The following is a 19732-nucleotide window of genomic DNA, read 5'->3' as shown; positions in this document are numbered from 1 at the left end:
ACCTAATTAATGTATGGAATGTGCTGCCACAGGATATGACGACAGCCACTAGCTTAGATGGCTTTAATGGAGGAATTAGATAAATTTGTGGAGGATAGGTCTAACATTGGCAATTAGTCATGATGGCTATGGAGCCTCCAATTCAGAGGCAATATCCTTCTGAATACAGCTCCTGGAGGGGCAATTATCAGGTGAATCTGAAAGGAGTTGTTCATGACACCCTAGTGAGTTTATGCCTAGGCAGGATTCAAACCAGGGACTTCCTGATCTTCCTGAACTCTGGAGTAGTGAACAAACACCACATAAAAGTCACCCAAAAAGTGAACTGTTTATTTAAATAAAAATTAATGTTATCAGAAAGGAATAGTTAAACTTAAATACACAAGACACATAAATACAGTTTGGTATCAAACTATTTACATAACTATCTGTCTTTTGAAGCAAGAAAATATTATATTAAAATGAAAGAAAGTAAGATAAAGCAATGAAAGAACAAACATGATAGCTCACATCAGTCTCAGTGGGAAAGTTACAGGATTCAAGTGATTCCAGACAAAATGCCAAAAGTAATTTGGCTTCTTTGTGCACTTAAACAGCCCCTCTTTGAATGAAGTAACACATAGTTGGTGCTTGTGGGTTGATCAGCAAAGTTGATAGAAATATTCCCATTGCCTGTCATGGGATTTGCAGCCAGTCCTCAGTGAAGCTTCTCTGAGAGTAAAATGATCCCTGCCAGGGAGCAAAATCTACAACCCCATGCAAACTTACATGGGAGTAAGTGCTGTTAGACACAGTGGGCTTTACTTCTGAGTAAACATGCATAGGCTTGAACTGAAAGTGACAATTCTCTTTAATCACTTAATCCTATCCATGTAGCACAACAACATCTGGCAACCCAGGCTTGAGAACCCCTGGATTAGGTCATACCGAACTTGCATGAAAATGGCAGTAAAAAAAAAGGACTTTTCACCTCATTTGTGCCAGTTCAGTTTGCATGCTTCATTTTCCCAGACTACCCCAGACTTTAAAAGCAATGACTATGTTCCCAAGCTATTTTAACTCGAAAACTCAGAGAGACATTTTGGCAGTATTTCTGTTCTCAGGCTTCCAAGACCAATCCAAACATTGATGTTAGTGCAAATGCACAGTGGAAGCAATCACCCAAACTGGGCAGCTGTTTAACTAGCAAAAATCATGCCAATGGCTCATTTCAGACACTGCATCAAACCATACTAAAAGAAGTTGGGCTATGGTTTGGCGTGGTGTCTGAACTGATATGCCACGTTTGCAATCAGCCAGCAAACTAGAATGAGGAATCACACTCAACTGCATTTGCAAACTGTGTTTTGTGCTAACAAATGGCTTGGCACAATCTTTGAATTGACAGGTTGTCCATTGCTCCATCTCCAGAGGACCCTGCACTAAAGAAACAAAAACAGACAAGGAGCAGCTCTAAACTGTGATTTGTCTACAAATATTTATGTACCACTTTTCAACAAAATGTTCAAAGTGGTTACATTGGAAAATAAATAATAAATAAGATGCTTCCCTGTCCTAAAAGTGCTCACAGTCTTAAAAGAAACATAAGATAGACACCAGCAACAACCTCTGGAGGGGTACTGTGCAGGGGATCGATAAGGCCAGTTGCTCTCCCCCTGATAAACATAAGAGAATCACCACTTTTTAAAGGTGCCTCTTTGCTCAGTAAGCAGGCGTAGTTCTAAGCCATGTTTTGATGTGATGGAAGAACTGAGCCGTAATCATCGTTAGACTGTAGCAAAAATTCTTGCAACAAATTATTGTATCAAGAGGCGAGATGGAGGCTGTCAACCAAGCCTGATCTAAAGCTCCTTTTGTGGAGTTAGAAGCTGCAAGCCTTCCTCCATGTCACTGGGTTTACTTGGTAAAAACACCATTAAGGGTGGAATGGCCTCAGACTGCAGCCACAGGCTCTGCTGACATAAAAATATGCTCCTTTATTTCCATCACTGGTGCTTCCACCACTCTTGGTCCCAAAGGCACCTTTTGCTAGATAGATTCATGCAAGTCTATTTCCATGGAGCTGCACATGTCATACAGTTACAAATTCATTTGTGCTGTAGTGAAGCCAAGATCATCCTATTACATTGCACAATTCCTGCCTTTGATGTCCACATGTCCATAACAAGTGGAGGTCTTTCTTAACACATCTCTTTTAGTCCTGGGGGCCTCCTCGAGGAATTCTGCAGTTTTACAGGGTAAATGAGGCTAACTGTCAAAATGCAAGTGTCCCACACTTACAGAATTCGGAAGTGAGAAGAGGCTATGCAAATGGATATTTTCCAGAGGAGACATACTCCCCCTTAATAAGGCATTCCATTATACCTACAAATGGACTGCTCAGATACATGTGTGTTTGGTGCCTCTTACGTCACGCTTCTAACAACAGGTTGGCTGCCCCTTCCATTCTTGATGGTAGATGATCAGGGCAGGAGGCAAAACTGGAAAGTATAGCCTTTACTTTTTCTACCTCTTCGAAAGATGGTGCGTTTCTAGTGCCTGCTAGTGCTAGGAATTTTGGTGGATGCTTTCTGAAGAGCCTTCGCTGCTGTCATTCAGGAGGGCTGCACCAGCTGTTTCCACCAGTTCAGCATCAGGGACCTCTTCTTCAATGGTGAGGTGCACATCTGGCAAGGAAGACTCACTGACACTGCTGCCCTCCATGGAGCAGAGGGTGCAGGAGAGCGCTGGGGCCATGCTCTCTTGCAGCATGCTTAACATCATTGGAATCTGGACCGACCTCAGTCCTGAGACAGTTGGCAGGGACTTGACAGCTTGGCCCCACTCCCTCTGCTCATCTTTGTATAGCAGCAGTAAGTTGGATTTCTTTTCTTTCCTCTTTGACTTCATGTAGCCCAGCATGATTCCCATTAGGAAAATTCCATAGAAAGACATCACTATCAGGATATAGAAGTATTCATTGCCACTCTTCTCAGAAGCGGGCATAACAGGCTTCGAGCTTTCAGTAGCAAGGATGGTACTGGTCATGTTTGCCTGGTCCATCCTGAACATCAAAAGGGCTTCAGGGAAGTCAGAACCTGGAAGAGCACATAAGTTTAAGCATGAATACCAGAAATCAAATATCAAAAAACAAAGCTGATTCTAGTTAAATGCAAATGAACAATCACCATGAGATGTTGTAATCATCTGGATAGTATAGAGCTTAACCAGGTAGGAAAGTTTAAGTTTAAGAAAATTTACAGGGGTCTAGTCTCAGTCAGGGGCAGCCCTTTCATGAGGCAAGGTGAGACAGTCACCTCAGGCAGCAGATTATTGGGGCAGCAGCAGAATGGCAAGGTGCTCCCCACACCACCAAAGCAGCTTTTGGGGACCAAAGAGTTTGGGTGGAGTGTCTGTCCTCACACTCCTTGCAAAGCTTGCAAGAAGCATGAGGAGAGAAGAGGCTGCTGGCAACATTTCCTCCTCCCTACCCCCTCCACATCACCTTAAGTGGTGAAGTGGGAAAATGCTTGACTAACAAGCAGAAGGTTGCCGGTTCGAATCCCTGCTGGTACTATATCGGGCAGCAGCAATATAGGAAGATGCTGAAAGGCATCATCTCATACTTCACGGGAGGAGGCGATGGCAAACCCCTCCTGTAGTCTACCAAAGAAAACCACAGGGCTCTGTGGGCACCAGGAGTCAAAAACGACTTGACAACACACTTTACCTTACCTTACCCCCTCCACACCAGTTTCAAAGCCCAGATGGGTCTATTTTGAAAGGGGGCTGACTCCCACCAGGGTCATCGGTGGGAGCCAGCCTCAGGCACCACCATATTGTGGGTCAACCCTGGTCTCAAGTACTATTGTGCCACCTGGAGGGGCTGTAGCTCTGTGATAGATCACTTGCTTTGTATGTCAAAGATCCTGGGGTCCATCCCTGGCATCTCCAGCTAGAACTGTGAAAGACCTTTGTCTGAAATCCTGAACAGCCGCTGCCAGTCGGTGCAGACATATACTGAGCTAGGCAGAACGATAGTCTGACTCAGTTTAAGTCAGCTCCCTAGGTCCACTTGAAGGTCTACATTTTGTGAAAGGTCTACATTTTGTGAAAGCTAAGAGCGTGACCTGATCAGTCCCCAGTTCAAATCTCACCTAAGCCATGAACTGGCCAAGAGCTGGTCTTGCAATAGCAAGCATGAATTGTCCCCTTTGCTGAGCAGTGTTTGCCATGATTTGCATTTGGATGGGTGACTACATGTGAGCACTGTCTGCTATAAGATATTCCTCCTCCGGGATGGGGCTGTAGCTCAGTAGCAGAGCATCTGCTTGCATGCAAAGAAGAGTCACGGGTTCAATTCCTGGCATCTCAAGGTAGAGCTGGAAAGACTCCTGGCCGAAACCATAGCAAATAGGCAAAACCCTGCTAACTTGGCAAAGAAGCACCTTTTAACGTGGTGATTTTCTTTTATTATACAGGGGAGAGTAACTGGCCCTATCCACCCCCAGCACAGTACTTCCAGTGACTGTTGCTACTGTCTATCTTATGTTTCTTTTTAGAATGTGAGCCCTTTGGGGACAGGGATCCATCTTATTTATTTATTATTTCTCTGTGTAAACTGCCCTGAGCCATTTTTGGAAGGGCGGTATAGAAACTGAATGAAGGAAGAAAGGAAGGAATGAAGTGCTGCCTGTCACTGTAGACAATACTGAGCTAGATGGACCAAGAGTCTGACTCAGTTTAAGGCAGCTTCCTATGTTCTTTTTACACTTGGTGTTTCAGGCAAGCTCCTGTTCTTTTCAGTTTCCCATAGTATGTGGAGATCATAATACTGACCCACCTTACTAGGTTCTTGCAAGAGTTAATGAGGAAAAAAATGTGCTAAGTTACTTGAAAACTGTGTATGCACTATATACATATTAAATATTGCTATATGATTCTATCACATTTTTCCTTTTCTTTTGCAAATATATAGAACTTCACAGAAGAAGGTTTCTGCTTGGGCAACACTTTCTTTTTTGTCTAAATATAATGCATAATACTGCAGAGACAGTATGTGATCACAAATTAACAAAGGATGAAAAGGCAATTCTGAAATACTAGATTCATAAATGTGGGAGCCAGAAAGTTGGGAGAGAAAGGCTTACTATCAGACACGGCCATTGAATTGAAGCTTTGTGAATTTGTATAGCTTCTCAGTGCTGTACTAGGGAAAATAATGATAGGAAGGGATTATTATCTCCAATGCAATGAAGCAAAGAAAAAGAGATTTGAGCAACTTACGTGAGTCTGCAAATAATTTCTTGCTTCTCCAGCCCCCGCAGAAGTCTGTTCATCCAGCAGATTCCCAAGTTCTGAAAACTTTCTGCAGCTGCTGCCAGAATTAATAGTCTCTGAAGCAAAGTTTCATCACGTGACATGAGAGTTTATATTACTTCATTTGGGAGCCAACGAATGGCTGCAGTGAAGGCCTGCAGCTGAACTGGCTGAACTCCTGACACTTCTGTAAAATGAAAAAGGGTGGGAAATCTGAGTAAGAATTTCCTAAACAAAGGCCAATGCCAGAGAGAGCAGAAACTCTGTTCAGGCACTCACACTCTAATGATGGATTAGATTATGTGCTCTGAGAGGTGTTCTGTATATATAGGGACAAATCTTGCTAATGAATAAGGCAGCTTTATACCAAGCAATGCCCAACTGAAGCCAGGACAATAAGCAGAAAACCCCTTTCATGGCCATGCACAAGTCATGTTTTCTTCCCAGGGCTATTGCAGACTGACTTGGCAACTATCTTTTATTGGCTGCCAAGATATCTTTGGCTCATTTTCTGAAATCTACAACTCTACTCATGGTTGATTAAGGTTTGGGAGACAGCTGAGAGAGAAGCTCATAGATAGTATCCAATGGAGAACTGAGATATGGCCACCAGTGTCTACGACAGAGGAATCAACGCCATTTATAGTATATTGAAAGGCATGCTGCAGCTTCTTTATAACAGAAAGAAATATTTTCATATTCTTACAGAAGTTAATTTCTCTTTTGAAAATAAAAGAATTGCTGCGTGTTTCAAAGAGTTAAATGACATTATTGTGATCCCTGGTCAAACGATGCAGCTGACATCTGCAGTGGTGCTCAAACTGTGACCATTACGAGCTCTCACTACATCATGTCTTTCCCCTTCTCAGGATAAAGACTTGCCAGGATCATGGCATTTTGAGGGAATCTAAGCTAAGGAGACATTCCTTTTGTACCCTTGGAGAAGGCAAATCGCTGAAATGCACTGAATATCTAGAGATTTATTTATTAAATTTGTATACCACTCAACTAACTGGGGTACTTGGAATGATTTACAAAAGGAAATACATAACAAAACCAAATCTAAAATCAGAATACAAATGCAACAACTAGTAAACTGGTACAAAACCCACGGAATGCCAACATAAACAGCCAATTACAGACTAAAAGCTTGTCAGAACAGGAAGGCTTTAGCCTGGTGCCTGATTTCCTGAGGAGGCTCAGTTTGGAAGCAGCTCTTGAGAAGATAAGGCTCAGACCAGGGGAGGCAGCAAACTTTTGTTTTCTTTCCTAAAGAAGCAAACAAGCAAGCCAATCAATCAATCATCAAGAAAGCAAGGGGGGAAGGACAAGGTGAGTTTGTTAGGGCTAGTCTTTGCTAGGGTTTGATTTCTGGCTCTCTAGGAGTTTGTTTCTTTTGACAGGGCAGTTTCAGTTTCAGCAGTGCTTCAGGAGACAGTGGGTGGAGATTCGCTGCAGATGAGTCACACAGCTTGTGGGGGGGGGGCATATTCCTGAGGAGGCTCAGTTTGGAAGCATCCCATGAGAAGACAAGGCTCAGACCAGGGGAACTTTGCTACACAGAGCTTTGTGAACAAGAGTTTGCATACAGATATCAAAGGAATTTTGCATGCAATTTAGTGGGGATGTATGCAGGAAGACACACAAGTGGTCCCCCTTTATCTTAAAGGAGACACCCAGCATGAGGAGAAGGTGAATGCAACCCCAATTCTGTAATATTCTTGAAATACAGAACTTAAAACCTTTCATTAGCTGGCAATTGCAGCTAAGATGCAGCTTTCGAGTAAACAGACTCTCTCTCTCTCCATACTAGCCGACCCGCACAGAGCATCTGTGCGCTCTTTGGGGCCGGCTGTTCTCTTCCCATGGGCTCTGTGCTTCCCATGGGCTCTTCCTCATCCCGGCATGGGCCCAGCCTTTCCTTGCTGTAGCTCTGGCTGCCGGGTCCAGCAGCTCTGGCTGCCGGGTCCATTTGGAGCAGCCTGGCCTCTCCTCAGGCCGGTAAGTGCCGCCTCCTGGCCTCCATGGCTAGGCCGACCGCCACCGACCAATCCTCCTGGGTGTGCCTCAGCCTATCAGGCACCTCCACTACCCAGCCAATCAGCTGGGCACCAGGATGCACATTCTAAGGCACACCCAAGAGAATTAAATATATAACTATAAATATAAATACAAATATATATAGAGAGAGAAAATGTGCCTGTGGAGATGTGTCCTGGCACCCAGCGGATTGGCTGGGTGGCGGAGGCTAACGCAGGGCAGGAGGCCACTGAGCTGATGCCGGGGGAAATGGCAGTGGGTGCAGCGAGGAGGTGGGTGCAGCCCGACCCCGGCCGCAGTGAGGCAGCAGTGGCGGGTGTGCAGGGCACAGGGTGTCAGGAGGCGGCTGGGCCAGCATGAAGAGGAGGTGCGGCAAGAGGGAATGGGCTGAAGAGTCAGGAGAGGTGTTGAAGGAGGCCGGGTTGGGAGGGGAACAGGGAGGGAGGACAAGAAGCAAGACTGGGGCAGGAGGCAGGGGGGAGTGTAGAAGAATGGGGAAAATGGCAGCGGCCGCAGCGAGGGGGCAGCAGCCTGCATGCCCGCTGGGGTCAGGAGGTGGCTGGGCTACCAGGAAGAGGAGGCGGCAGCCGGAGGGGACGGAGAAATCAGCAGAGGCAGGAGAAACCACAGACGGGGTGGGGGTGGGGAAAGAAGCGGGCCAAGACAGGGAGTCAGAGTCAGAGAGAAGGGGCTGAAGGGGGGGGAAGAGTCGAACTAGGGGCGCAGACGTTCTGCGCCCGGTCAGCTTGTGTGTGTGTGTGTGTGTGTGTGTGTGTGTGTGTGTGTGTGTATCTATATATAGCTGCGCACGTTTCTTGAGATGAATGACCTTAAAACAGTGGTACATATGTTGGTAACCTCCAGACTTGACTTCTGCAATGCACTCTATGTGGGGCTGCCTTTGTATGTAATCTGGAAACTCCAGTTGGTACAGAATGCAGCAGCCAGGATGGTCTCTGGGTCATCTTGGAGAGACCACATCACTCCTTTGTTGATAGAACCACACTGGCTACCTAAAGGTTTCCAGGCAAAATACAAAGTGCTGGTTATAACCTATAAAGCCCTAAACAGCTTGGGCCCTGGGTATTTAAGAGAATATCTTCATTATGAGCCCCACTGCCCATTGAGGTTGTCTGGAGAGGTTCGTCTTCAGTTGCCTGGGATCAGGCCTTCTCAGTTGCTGCCTCAAGATTGTGGAATGCGCTCCATACTGAAATATGATCCTCCCCATCTCTGACTTTTTTTTTTAAAGCACTTGAAAACCCTCCTCTCCAGCCAAGCTTTTTCAGCTTTTTTTAAAATTAAGTTTTTTAAAAAATTCAGTTTTAATCTGTTTTTAATTTTTAGATTTACTACATTGTTTTAAGATTTTTTGTGTATGTTTTACCTGGTTTTATGTCATTGTTAACTGCCCAGAGACAAATATTTGGGGCAGAGGACAAATCTGACAAATAAGTAAGTAATTTTTTTAAAGCCAATAAAACTAGTTATGAAGGTAGAATGCCATCAGGGGAAGGAATGTTTTCTAGTGTATTGTATGGAGTGTTGCATTTAAGTCTATCTGCTAAAGGGGCAGAAGTCATGGGTATGGACTCGGTGAAAAGAGCTCCTGGCTCTCAGAGAACAGGTCTATTTTCTCGAATCTAAGGTGGCTGACCTGAAGAAACTCAGAGAGGCACATCCTCAAGCATATGATAGAGTCATCCCACTCCCAGGCTGACAGCTCCTCTGCTGTCATAAAGAATGAAGGTCTTAGGAAAAGGGGGATGCTCTTTTAGAAGGGACCCCTACTTGGGTGATGTGTCCATATCTTCTCACACAGAAGATACTCCTCCAGGGAGTTGGGAGCCTCCTGGTAATGGGTGATTCATTCATTAGGGGCATAGAGAGATGAGTTTATGATCCACGTGTAGACTGCATGGTGATTTCCCTGCCTGGTGCAAAGGTTGTGGGCATCCCACAACATCTAGATAGGCGCTGTTAGACAGTGTTGGGGAGTAGTCAGCTGTCATGGTGCACATCAGGAGATGTAGTCAGGATGTCCTCGGAGACAAATTTAGGCAACTAGGTAGCATATTGAAGTCCAGGGCCTCCAGGGTAGCATTCTCTGAAGTGCTACCTGTTCCATGTGCAGGGACAGTGAGACAGGTGGTGCTGAGGGGTCTCAATGTGTGGATGAGACAGTAGTGCCAGGAGGAAGGGTTTAGATTTGTTAGGCACTGGGGCAAGCAATGCCTGTACAAAAGGAATGGGCTCCACTTGAACCAAGATGGAACCAGACTGCTGATGCTTAAAATCAACAAAGTCACAGGGCAGCTTTTAAAATGACACCTGGGGGGCTGTCAAAATGTCACAGGGCAGCTTCTAAAATAACGCCTGGGGTTTGTCTCATTTGGCAAGCAAAATCCCCTAAGGTGCAAGTTTGCAGACGTTTCAGATAAAGCAGAAGGGGACAGAGTAGAATCAGGAGTAGAGCAGATGGAAACACATGACAGCTGGTCAAAAAAGTCAAACAACAGTAAGGGAGATAGCATATGCCAACACCAGGTAAGAGACGCAGTGTATAGGTATTTGTATACCAATGCCAGTAGCCTGCGAGCCAAGATGGGTGAGCTGGAGTGTTTGGTTACTAATGAAAACTTAGATATAGTGAGCACAATAAAAACCTGGTGGAATGGTGAGAACCAGTGGGACACTGTTATTCCTGGATATAAACACTACAGAAAGGATAGGGAGGGGCATATTGGTGGTGGAGTAGCACTGTATGTTAAAGAAGGGATAGAATCCAACAAGCTAGAAAACCTAGGAGGACCAGGTCTTCCACAGAAACATTATGGGTGACAAAATAAGGACTGAAAGGAAATGTGTTACTAGGGACATGCTATTGCCCTCTGGGCCTTCTCTGTGGTTGCCCCAGGGCTTTGGCATGCACTCCTTGTCAAAACAAGTAGTTCTTCATTTCTGATTGCTTTTAAAGTGTGCCCTTAAGACACACCTGTTTTCTCAAGCATTTAATTAAAACTCATGTTGAACTGTTTAATTGTTTTATTCTCTGAAATTGCTTTAATGTATTTTTTCCTATGAAAGTGTTTTAATTGTTTTTATTCTGCTTTATCTTTGTTATATTTTGGGTGTTTGTATTTTTTTTATTGTTTTGGATATGTCTCTCCACTAGAGATACATATACCAGGCAGTAGGTAGGTAGGTAGGTAGAAAGAAAGAATAGTGCAGCCTTGGCACAACATTAGGAGAAATGTGGTAGGGGATAGATGAAATTGTTAGAAATGGCAGCAGCTCTGCTAACAAATGGCTAACAAATGGCTTGACCTATAATGGTATAATCAAGCTATACAGAACACAGGGTGACATTTTATTGAAGGAATTCCCAACCTGTGGTACTCCACACACAGTGATCAACTACAATTCTTATCATTTCCAGCTGCATTTTATTGTGATTAGGGGTGATGGGTGTTGTAGTTCAGCAACATCTGGAGTACCACCGGTTGGGGACCCCTGTTTTATTTGCATACTTGTATTCTCCATATAAAAATCTTCTCAGGGTAAAATTCTAGCCCAATTTTCTCAATCCAGTCCATATCTTTATATGAAAATCCCATCTACCCCAAGAAACCAATATTTAAATCTTGAAAGAAGGTAAGTGTTAAAGGCTCTGCTTGGCATAGGAACAGGAACTGACATTAAAGGGAAATTAAAGGGTCTATTTATCAGCAGTGTTCCCTGTAACATATATTGTTGACTACAACTCCCATAATCCACAGTCAAAGGCCATTGCAGCTGGTGAAGATGGAAACTGTAGTCAACAACTTCTGGGAATCCCTGTTATAGGGAACACTGTTTATCAGTATCCTTGCTGCCAGGCTTAACAGGAAGTACTGTATGAATCTGTACTGAATCCAAGATTAGTTTTTCCCTGTGTTCTTTGACGTTAGAAATCATGGAGTTATCTTAAATCCAGAGTCCTCTTCTTTCAGATAAATACAGTAATAAAAGGAAGGCTCAAGGTTTTTGATTAAAACCTCAATGAGTGTTTTCTCAGTCCACATTGGACAGTCTCGTGCTGCATCTGTATTTTAAATCACCATCAATCAGGCAGCATTTAAAAGCAACAGACTGGCCCAGTTTCTCTGGGTTCTCTGCAAAAAGTGGGTGAACAAGCAATGGCTGTTCCAGACTAAACAGCTAGTGTGGAAGGAACCCAAACTCCATCTAATCCTGCGTTCTGTTTCCAATAGCGGCTAGCCAGATGATTTCAAGTGAAAATATTTGTTTTTACGCAAGTGTCTGAGTTGTGATAAGTTCTGTTCTAACCCACTTTTCATTTGGCTTGTTTGATGTGTTTTATTTTTATTGTCAACTGCCCTAAAGGAATGGATTATTTCAACAGGCGGATATTAAAGTTTAAAATAAGTAAAACCTGAATGGTAATTTGGCAGATGTGTATGTTAATTCTGTTTTCACAGAGCAAACCTAGTCACTCACTGGCTGCCATAATAATGTCTTCCTTTCTATGTACTGAGATTGCACATCACATAATCCATCCCAGAACAAAGGGAGTGATCTGGAGCCAACATGAAAATTGTCCTAAATCTACTATGCTCTGTATGTATAAATGTCATCCCAACTGATTAGCTTGCAGAGATATTTATATAGAAGACATTTCATCTTCTCACTGGGATTTGAAGAGTCCCCTGTGATAGGGTCTGGATGTTTGCTAGTCATATCTTGGCTCTCTCTTTAAAGGTTAAACAAGCATTTAATTACAGAATCAAAAACTTTGGATCTCCTACTATTTCCTTTTTTATGTGGAGACATTAATGTAGAGACTGTAATAATTACCTTCTTTTCTTCCCAGCTCTCAAACCCAACATAGTTTTGTGTTATGGGATGCTGTTTTATCCCCTTGCCACACATTCCCATACAATAACTCAGGGGTTGTTGATGTTGGATTATTGATGTCCACTGGGATTTGATATGACAGCATCAGTCTGCAGCATTGCTTTGCCAAGTCTATATAGATTTCCCCCCTCAATCTCTTAATGATATCTCTAATGTTGACTTAAGTATATCATATCTGACTTTTCACCTCCTCCACAGATAAACACATGCACAAACTGAACATTAGCACCAGTGACTTACTTGACTCGGTACGTTTTCCAACTTCATGGAAATTTGTTGGGCAAGAAAAATATAAATTCAACCACGTTGCTTGGTCAATCCCTGAGCAAATGGCAATTGAAAAGCACAGAAACATAGGTGTGTTTGCTCTTGGTGGAGATTGCTACTATAGTTTTTCTAGCTAGCTGTACAAAAGTTATTATGCTAAGGATTCTATGGGCTGACACAGCCCTGGATTAACCATAAGGCAAAACAAGCACATGCTTAGGGCATCAAGGAAAGGGGAGCACCACAGAGTTTCCCCCCAAGCTATCATGCCCTTAACTCTTTAAGAACATAAGAACAGTAATGCTGGATCAGGCTGAAGGGCCATCTAGTCCAGCATCCTGTTTCACACAGTGACCCACCAGATGATACTGGAAGCCACAGGCAGGAGATGAGGGCATGCTCTCTCATGTACTGTTCTCCCCTGCAACTCCCCAGTTACTCCCCTGAAGTTCAGAGGCATCCTGCCTTTGAAGCTGAAGGTGGCCTATAGCTCTCTGTTTAGTAGCCGATGATAGAACTCTCCTCCATAAAGTTATCCAAACCCTTCTTAAAGCCACCCAGGTTGTTGGCTGACACCACATCCTGTAGCAGAGAGTTCCACAAGTGAGTCACGCATTGTGTGAAACGCATTTGTTGGTCCTAGATTTCCTAGCAATCCATTTCATGGGACGACCCCTGGTTCTAGTGTTATGTGACAGGGAGAAGAATTTCTCTTTCTCCACTTTCTCCACTCCACGCATGATTTTATAGACCTCTATCATGTCTCCCCGCAGTCATCTTTTTTCTAAACTAAAAAGCCCCACGTGTTGTAGCCTTGCCTCATAAGAAATGTACTCTAGGCCCCTAATCATCTTGGTTGCTCTATTCTGCACCTTTTCCGGTTCTACAATGTCCTTCTTTAGATGGGTTGACCAGAATTGTACTCAGTACTCCAGGTGTGGCCGCACCATCATTTTGTATAAGGGCATTATAATATGAGCAGTTTTATTTTCAATCCCTTTCCTAATGATCCCTAGCATGGAATTGGCCTTTTTCACAGCTGCCGCACATTGAGTCGACACTTTCAACGAGCTGTCCACCACAACCGCCTCTCCTGGTCAGTCACCGACAGCTCAGATTCCATCAGTATATACTTGAAGTTGGGGTTTTTCTTCCCAATGTGCATCACTTTACATTTGCCAACACTGAAGCGCATTTGCCATTTTGTTGCCCACTCCCCCAGTTTGGAGAGTTCCTTTTGGAGCTCCTCACAATCCGTTTTGGATTTCACTACCCGAAAGAGTTTGGTATCATCTGCAAATTTGGCCACCTCACTGCTTACCCCTATTTCTAGATCATTTATGAATAAATTAATAAGCAACAGTCCCAGTACAGATCCCCGGGGGACCCCACTTCTTACTTCCCTCCATTGTGAAAACTCTCCATTTATACTTACCCTCTGTTTCCTGTCTTTCAACCAGTTTGCAATCCACACATGTACTTGTCCCCTTATCCCATGACTGCTAAGTGTTCTCAGGAGACTTTGATGAGGAACTTTGTTGAAAGCTTTTTGAAAGCCCAGGTATACTATGTCAACTGGATCACCTTGATCCACACACTTGTTGACACTCTCTGATAACTCCAAAATGATTTGTGAGGCAAGATTTACCTTTGCAGAAACCATGCTGGTTCTTCCCCAGCAGGGCTTGTTCTTCTATGTGCTTTACAATTTTTTCCTTGAGAATGCTTTCCATCAATGTTCCTGGAATGGACGTTAAGCTATCCGGCCTGGAATTTCCCAGATCACCCCAGATCCATTTTTGAAAATCGGTGTTACATTTACTACCTTCCAGTCCTCCGGTACAGAGCTGGATTGCAGGGATAAGTTATATATTTTGGCAAGGAGGTTGGCAATTTCACATTTGAGTTCTTTGAGGACTCTTGGATGGATGCCATCTGGTCCTGGCAATTAGTTAGTATTCCGTTTTTCCAGACAGTTGAGAACATGTTGAGCTGGGTCTCATGATCAGTGAGACCTGGTTTGGGAAGAGAAGCGGGGAGAGCGGGCTAAGCCATTTTACATGTTCTAAGGCTAAGCCCGCTCTCCCCGCACAAAAGCAGGGCGGGAGCCCTGGGCACCCTGATCGGCCGCCCACACGATTGCCGACTCCGTGATGGAGTCAGCGGGGACTGGGGAGTTCAGGGGCCATGCGACCCTCGGAAGCTCCAGGATGCCCTGCGCAAGTGTCCAGGGCATACTGGAGAGACCCCCGGAGCTGGGAGGCAGCTTTTCGCCTCCCCTCCTGGGGTCTACTCATGAGTATCCATGGCACAGAGCTGTGCCGTGGCTACTCACGATCAGAAAAACCAGGTTTGCAGAGTGCTCGCTCCACAAACCCAGTTTATGGGGAGGGGTACTTAGGCAGGTTAACCTCCGGGAGGCAACCGGGCTCAGCGGCAAGCTGATATCATCTGATATCAGGCTAGGCTCCTCTAGCCTGATTTTGGCTATCGCGGGAATAGCCTCCATCTCTTGTCACTCAGTTCTTTAGCCTCCATCCTTGAAAAGTCTGGTTTAGAAACAGGTATATGCTCTGTATCCTCTGTTGTAAAGATGGACACAAAGAACTCATTGAGCTTCTCTGCAACCTCCATATCCTCCTTAATAATCCCTTTCACTCCATCATAGTCTAATGGTCCAACAGCCTCCCTAGCAGGTTTCCTGCTTCTGATGTATTTAAAGAAGTTTTTATTATTCCCTTTGATACTTTTAGCTAAATGTTCCTCAAACTCTTATTTCGCCTCCCTTATTGTCATGTTGCATTTCTTTTGCCACCTTGCATTTCACTGCCGCACTCAACTTTAATCGATTTTTTGTAACTGTTTTTATCTGCCGTGTTCGACTTTACTCTGCATGGTTAAAGAAATGTTTTCTTTGGCTTGGTGAGCGACTAAAGTTTCAAGAAACTACTGAACTATGTATCTGAAGTAAAAAGTCATTGATTTGCGAAAGATTACTGTAAAGAGCAGTACAAAATATTGATAAAACTTCACGTAAAAGATGGTCAGATGTTATGATGTCTGACCTTAAAGACGAAATATCTTTCCCATCATTCCTTCTGTTGCAGCTATTTATAAGAAATAATAGGCAGTGAAACTGTTTTGTTTTACCTTAAAAAATCTAGAAGAAAACTTTTTAAAATTTAAATAAATATTAAGGTATAAGTAAATAATTTGCTTGAGTCTTAATATCTTGTCAATTAAGCAATGGAGGGGGCCGAGGGGGGGGGCACCATTATTGGGCTGTGCTTAGGGCATCAGTTGCCCTTAATCCGGCCCTGGGCTGACCCATGTGCTATTGGGAATAGTCTTTCCTTCCTCCTCTGTACTCCCAAATCCATGCAGTGCTCAACATGACTTGATGAGAGCTGGTCTTGTGGTAACAAGCATGACTTGTCCCCTTAGCTAAGCAGGGTCTGCCCTGGTTGCATATGAATGGGAAACTTGATGTTTGAGCACTGCAAGATATTCCCCTCAGGAGATGAAGCCGCTCTGGGAAGAGCAGAAGGTTTCAAGTTCCCTCCCTGGCTTCTCCAAGATAGGGCTGAGAGAGATTCCTGCCTGCAACCTTGGAGAAGCCGCTGCCAGTCTGTGAAGACAATACTGGGCTAAATGGACCAAGGGTCTGACTTAGTATATGGCAGCTTCCTATGTTCCTATGTTCCTATGACACATGCCAGGGACCAGACAGCAAGCCCGCTGCACTCATTTCATAATTTTCCATCTCCAAACAAAATGTCACCTCAGAGGGGTGCAGTAGCTTGAATGTCGGATTGAAGTACAAGATACTGTTGCTTAAATCACTACCCAGCTAAGAATCTTATTGTGGCCTGAAAGAAATTCTCTTTCTCTTTTTTCTTTAGCTACAAATATAAAAGTGAAGCGGAGGTTGAGACAAACATTACACATTCTTACAAGACAGCGGATCCCCTGTCCCACATCAGATTCCCAGAGAACCCCTCAAGGTGCCTTCAGCTATTAGCCAACAGCTCTTTTTCTCTTCCAGATTTCAAGAACTGCTGTTTCTTCTTCTTCTTCTTCTTCTTCTTCTTCTTCTTCTTCTTCTTCTTCTTCTTCTTCTTCTTCTTCTTCTTCTTCTTCTTCTTCTTCTTCTTCTTCTTCTTCTCCTCCTCCTCCTCCTCCTCCTCCCTCTCTCTCTCTCTCTCTCTCTCTCTCTCTCTCTCTCTCTCACACACACACACACACACACACACACACACCCCTTACATTCATCCCTTCTAAACAGCTTAGGGGGGTCACCTTCTCCAAGCTCTGATGGGTAACATCTATATATTTAATTCTCCTAAACATACTTGTCACTAAGCCCCATGCATGGCAGTTCTCATGAGAGCAGCTGCCTGGTGACAGCAACAGGGAAGGGAGACAATGGCAGCGGTGGTGGGCCGGCCTAGCCCAGGCGCTGGTCAGCTAGAGGAGGCGGCAGGCCGGCCTGGCTCTGGCCCGGCCGCTGGGAGAACGGGGTGGGAGGAGGTGGTGGGCCAGCTTTCCAGTCAGCCCGCAAGCCAGAAAGCGGGGGGTGGGGGAGGAAGCGGGCTGGCCAACTGGCCTGCAAGCCAGAAAGCATGGGGGGGCAGAGCAGAAGGTGGGGGGGAGGGGCCGACCGGCCAACCAGAAAGCCGGGCATGCTGGTCTGGGGGGTGGGCAGGGGGACAGCATGCTCTGCATCCGGCCCATCTAGTACAGAAAGATTCCCAATTTTTTCCTAAGCCAGATGGCTGTTGGAGTGTTAAACCTTTGTATTAACAACCCAACAGTCAGTTGGGTAGCCATGGACACATAGCTGTTCAGTTGCCCTACAATATTTATTTTTATTATTAATTTATTTGATTTCTATACTGCCTCACCCAGATAGCTCTAGGCACTTCACAAATATAGTATGGGTATGTGAGAAATAGCGAGAATTCTCTTGCAACGTTGTACCCTAAAAATATAGTGGGCTTTCCTTGTGGCAGGTGGGTGGTCTTTTAACTATCTTGGTTTCTTCAGCCAAGACCACCCAGATGGAGGGTCCATCTATCTAACAGCTCAGCCCTCCTTGATAAATCTATACATCCTATCATCTTATTAGCCTGATTCAGACATTATGCTGTATGAGCATAGTGTTGTCTGTATACTCGTACACATGTTTGTGTGAATGACTGTACATCGTGTTCATTTTAAATGTGAACCTGGTACAGGCCCTTCAAATGCATGGTACAGATAGGAAGTTTGCTTCTGTACCTGCGTTCAGCATAATACATGAATGGCTGTACCTGTGTACAGATCTGTACTTATGTACACTGTACACTCGCTGTACGAATGTTGAACATAACATGTAAATGGGCCTCCTGTCTTTCCAGATAAACAGGAAATAGCATAATATATGTCATTACTACACAAACTGAGCTAAAGCAAACATTTTCCCCAGTGAGCTGAAAAGCTAGATTCTGCAGGCTTCCATGAAAAATGCAGCATCACCCTCCTTGTGCTATGTTTATCTGCCAGATTCTATCTAATGAGTCAGAGAGGATTAATGACATCAGCCCTTGGGGTTTGTTTGATCCATGAGATGCTGGTCCACGTTGAATTCCCACTGGCCCTAGGACACTGTGCATGTAGTTGAAAAGCCCTCACTATCCTTCTCTGAAGCCTGTTTATGATCAGTGTGAAAGAAAGGGCAGTGAGGGAGGGGAGTAGAAGAGGTTAGGATTCCCCCCTCGCCCCACGCTCTAAAGTGGAGTTTTCATGGTGAGAAAGAAAGATATGAAGATGAAAATAAGAATTGGCAAAGTACGTTACTTAAGATTTATTGAACGATGAGCGTGCTATAACTGAGTTGATGCAAAATGCATCAAAAGACAAAGTATTTTAAAAAATCTTACCACAAGATTGCTATTTAAACTGGGGGCGGGGGGGTGGAATCCAAAGACAAACAGCTGTGCATGATGACAAATGTCCTGATCTAGCAAGCATACTTAAACAGCTTCCTCAAAATTATAAGGTTTCCTATTAGTGGGGAGTGCTTCAGACAGACATTTCTTTTCATAGCATCATAGGATTTTAGAGCTGGAGGTCTTCTGCTCCAACCCCTTACTCAGTGCAGGAAACTGCTATAGCATACCTGGCAGGTGGCTGTTCAGCATTTGTTGGAAGACCTCCAGATAAGGAGCCGATAGCTGCATGAGGCAGACTGTTCCACTGTCAAATAGCTGTTACAGTTAGGAAATTGTTCCTAATAACTAGCCTAAATCTGCTTCCTTGTAATTTCAACATTGATTCTAGTCTGCCCTCAAGAACAACAGAGAACAAGTCTGTTCCTTCTTCTGTGTTACAGCACCTTGGATATTTGAAGATGGCAATCATATCTGCCCTTAGTCTTCTCTTCTTCAGGTTAAACATGCCCATCTCTTGCAACCATTCCTCATACGACTTGGTTTCCAGACCCCTCACCATCTTTGTTGCCTTCCTCTGAACTCATTCCAGTTTTCAATATCCTTCATAAAACGTGGGGCCCAGAATTGGACATGGTGGTTGACATGATGCCCAGTCCTCATGGTGATGGTGGGACTTGCAGCGTTGCTGTTAGGACTGCACATCATGTCAGCCATTGCTCCATAATAGAGTGAGACGATTACTTCTTGTGATCTGGACACTACGGACTCATTCGCACCTAACATGAAACCGGAGGTTGCCAAAACCATAGTTAGTTTTTCAAGCTGTGAATTGCATCACAGAGATTGAAGATCTATGCTCTGGCAATACGGGCGGCAAAGAAGCTATTCTTTTTGGCCTGTATTGCATCTGCAAGTTCACGTCCAGTGGAGTTGTTCAGGGTTGTGAGAGGGCTAGTGAGTGCCCCTCCTCCCTTGAATCAGAATTTGGAGCCATCTATTTGGTGTGACGTGTTTAATGATTTTTGTGTGGATAAAATCTCTCATATTCGGGCGAATTTGGATTTAGACCCCACAGTTACTGCAGTGTCTGAATCGGTGGTTTCCAGATACTCCTCTTATGTGGTTAGGCTGCATCAGTTCCAGTTTGTGACTTGTGAGGATGTGGACAAGCTGCTTGGAGTGATCGGCCTACCACCTGTTCTCTTGACCCTTGCCTGACATGGCTAATACTATTTGGCATGGAGGCTGTTGTAGAAGGCCTAGTAGAGATCATAAAT

At 44.4% G+C, this 19732-nt stretch overlaps 1 protein-coding gene across 1 annotated transcript; it reads right to left on the bottom strand.

The window, feature by feature from the left end:
• Positions 1–316: 316 nt before the first annotated feature.
• On the bottom strand, positions 317–19014 carry KCNE4 (potassium voltage-gated channel subfamily E regulatory subunit 4). The gene is made up of 3 exons (XM_053309005.1): positions 18894–19014; positions 5266–5310; positions 317–3077 (listed from the first exon to the last, which is right to left on the bottom strand). The coding sequence occupies exons 1-3, from the start codon at positions 19012–19014 to the stop codon at positions 2548–2550; spliced, it is 696 nt and encodes a 231-aa protein (XP_053164980.1). The 3' UTR covers positions 317–2547.
• Between the last annotated feature and the right edge of the window lie 718 nt (positions 19015–19732).

The sequence above is a fragment of the Hemicordylus capensis genome, chromosome 3 (genome assembly GCF_027244095.1).
Source record: "Hemicordylus capensis ecotype Gifberg chromosome 3, rHemCap1.1.pri, whole genome shotgun sequence".
Lineage (NCBI taxonomy): Eukaryota > Metazoa > Chordata > Lepidosauria > Squamata > Cordylidae > Hemicordylus > Hemicordylus capensis.
Note: the sequence above shows the minus strand (reverse complement) of the source record. Positions and strands in the feature narration are given on the sequence as shown.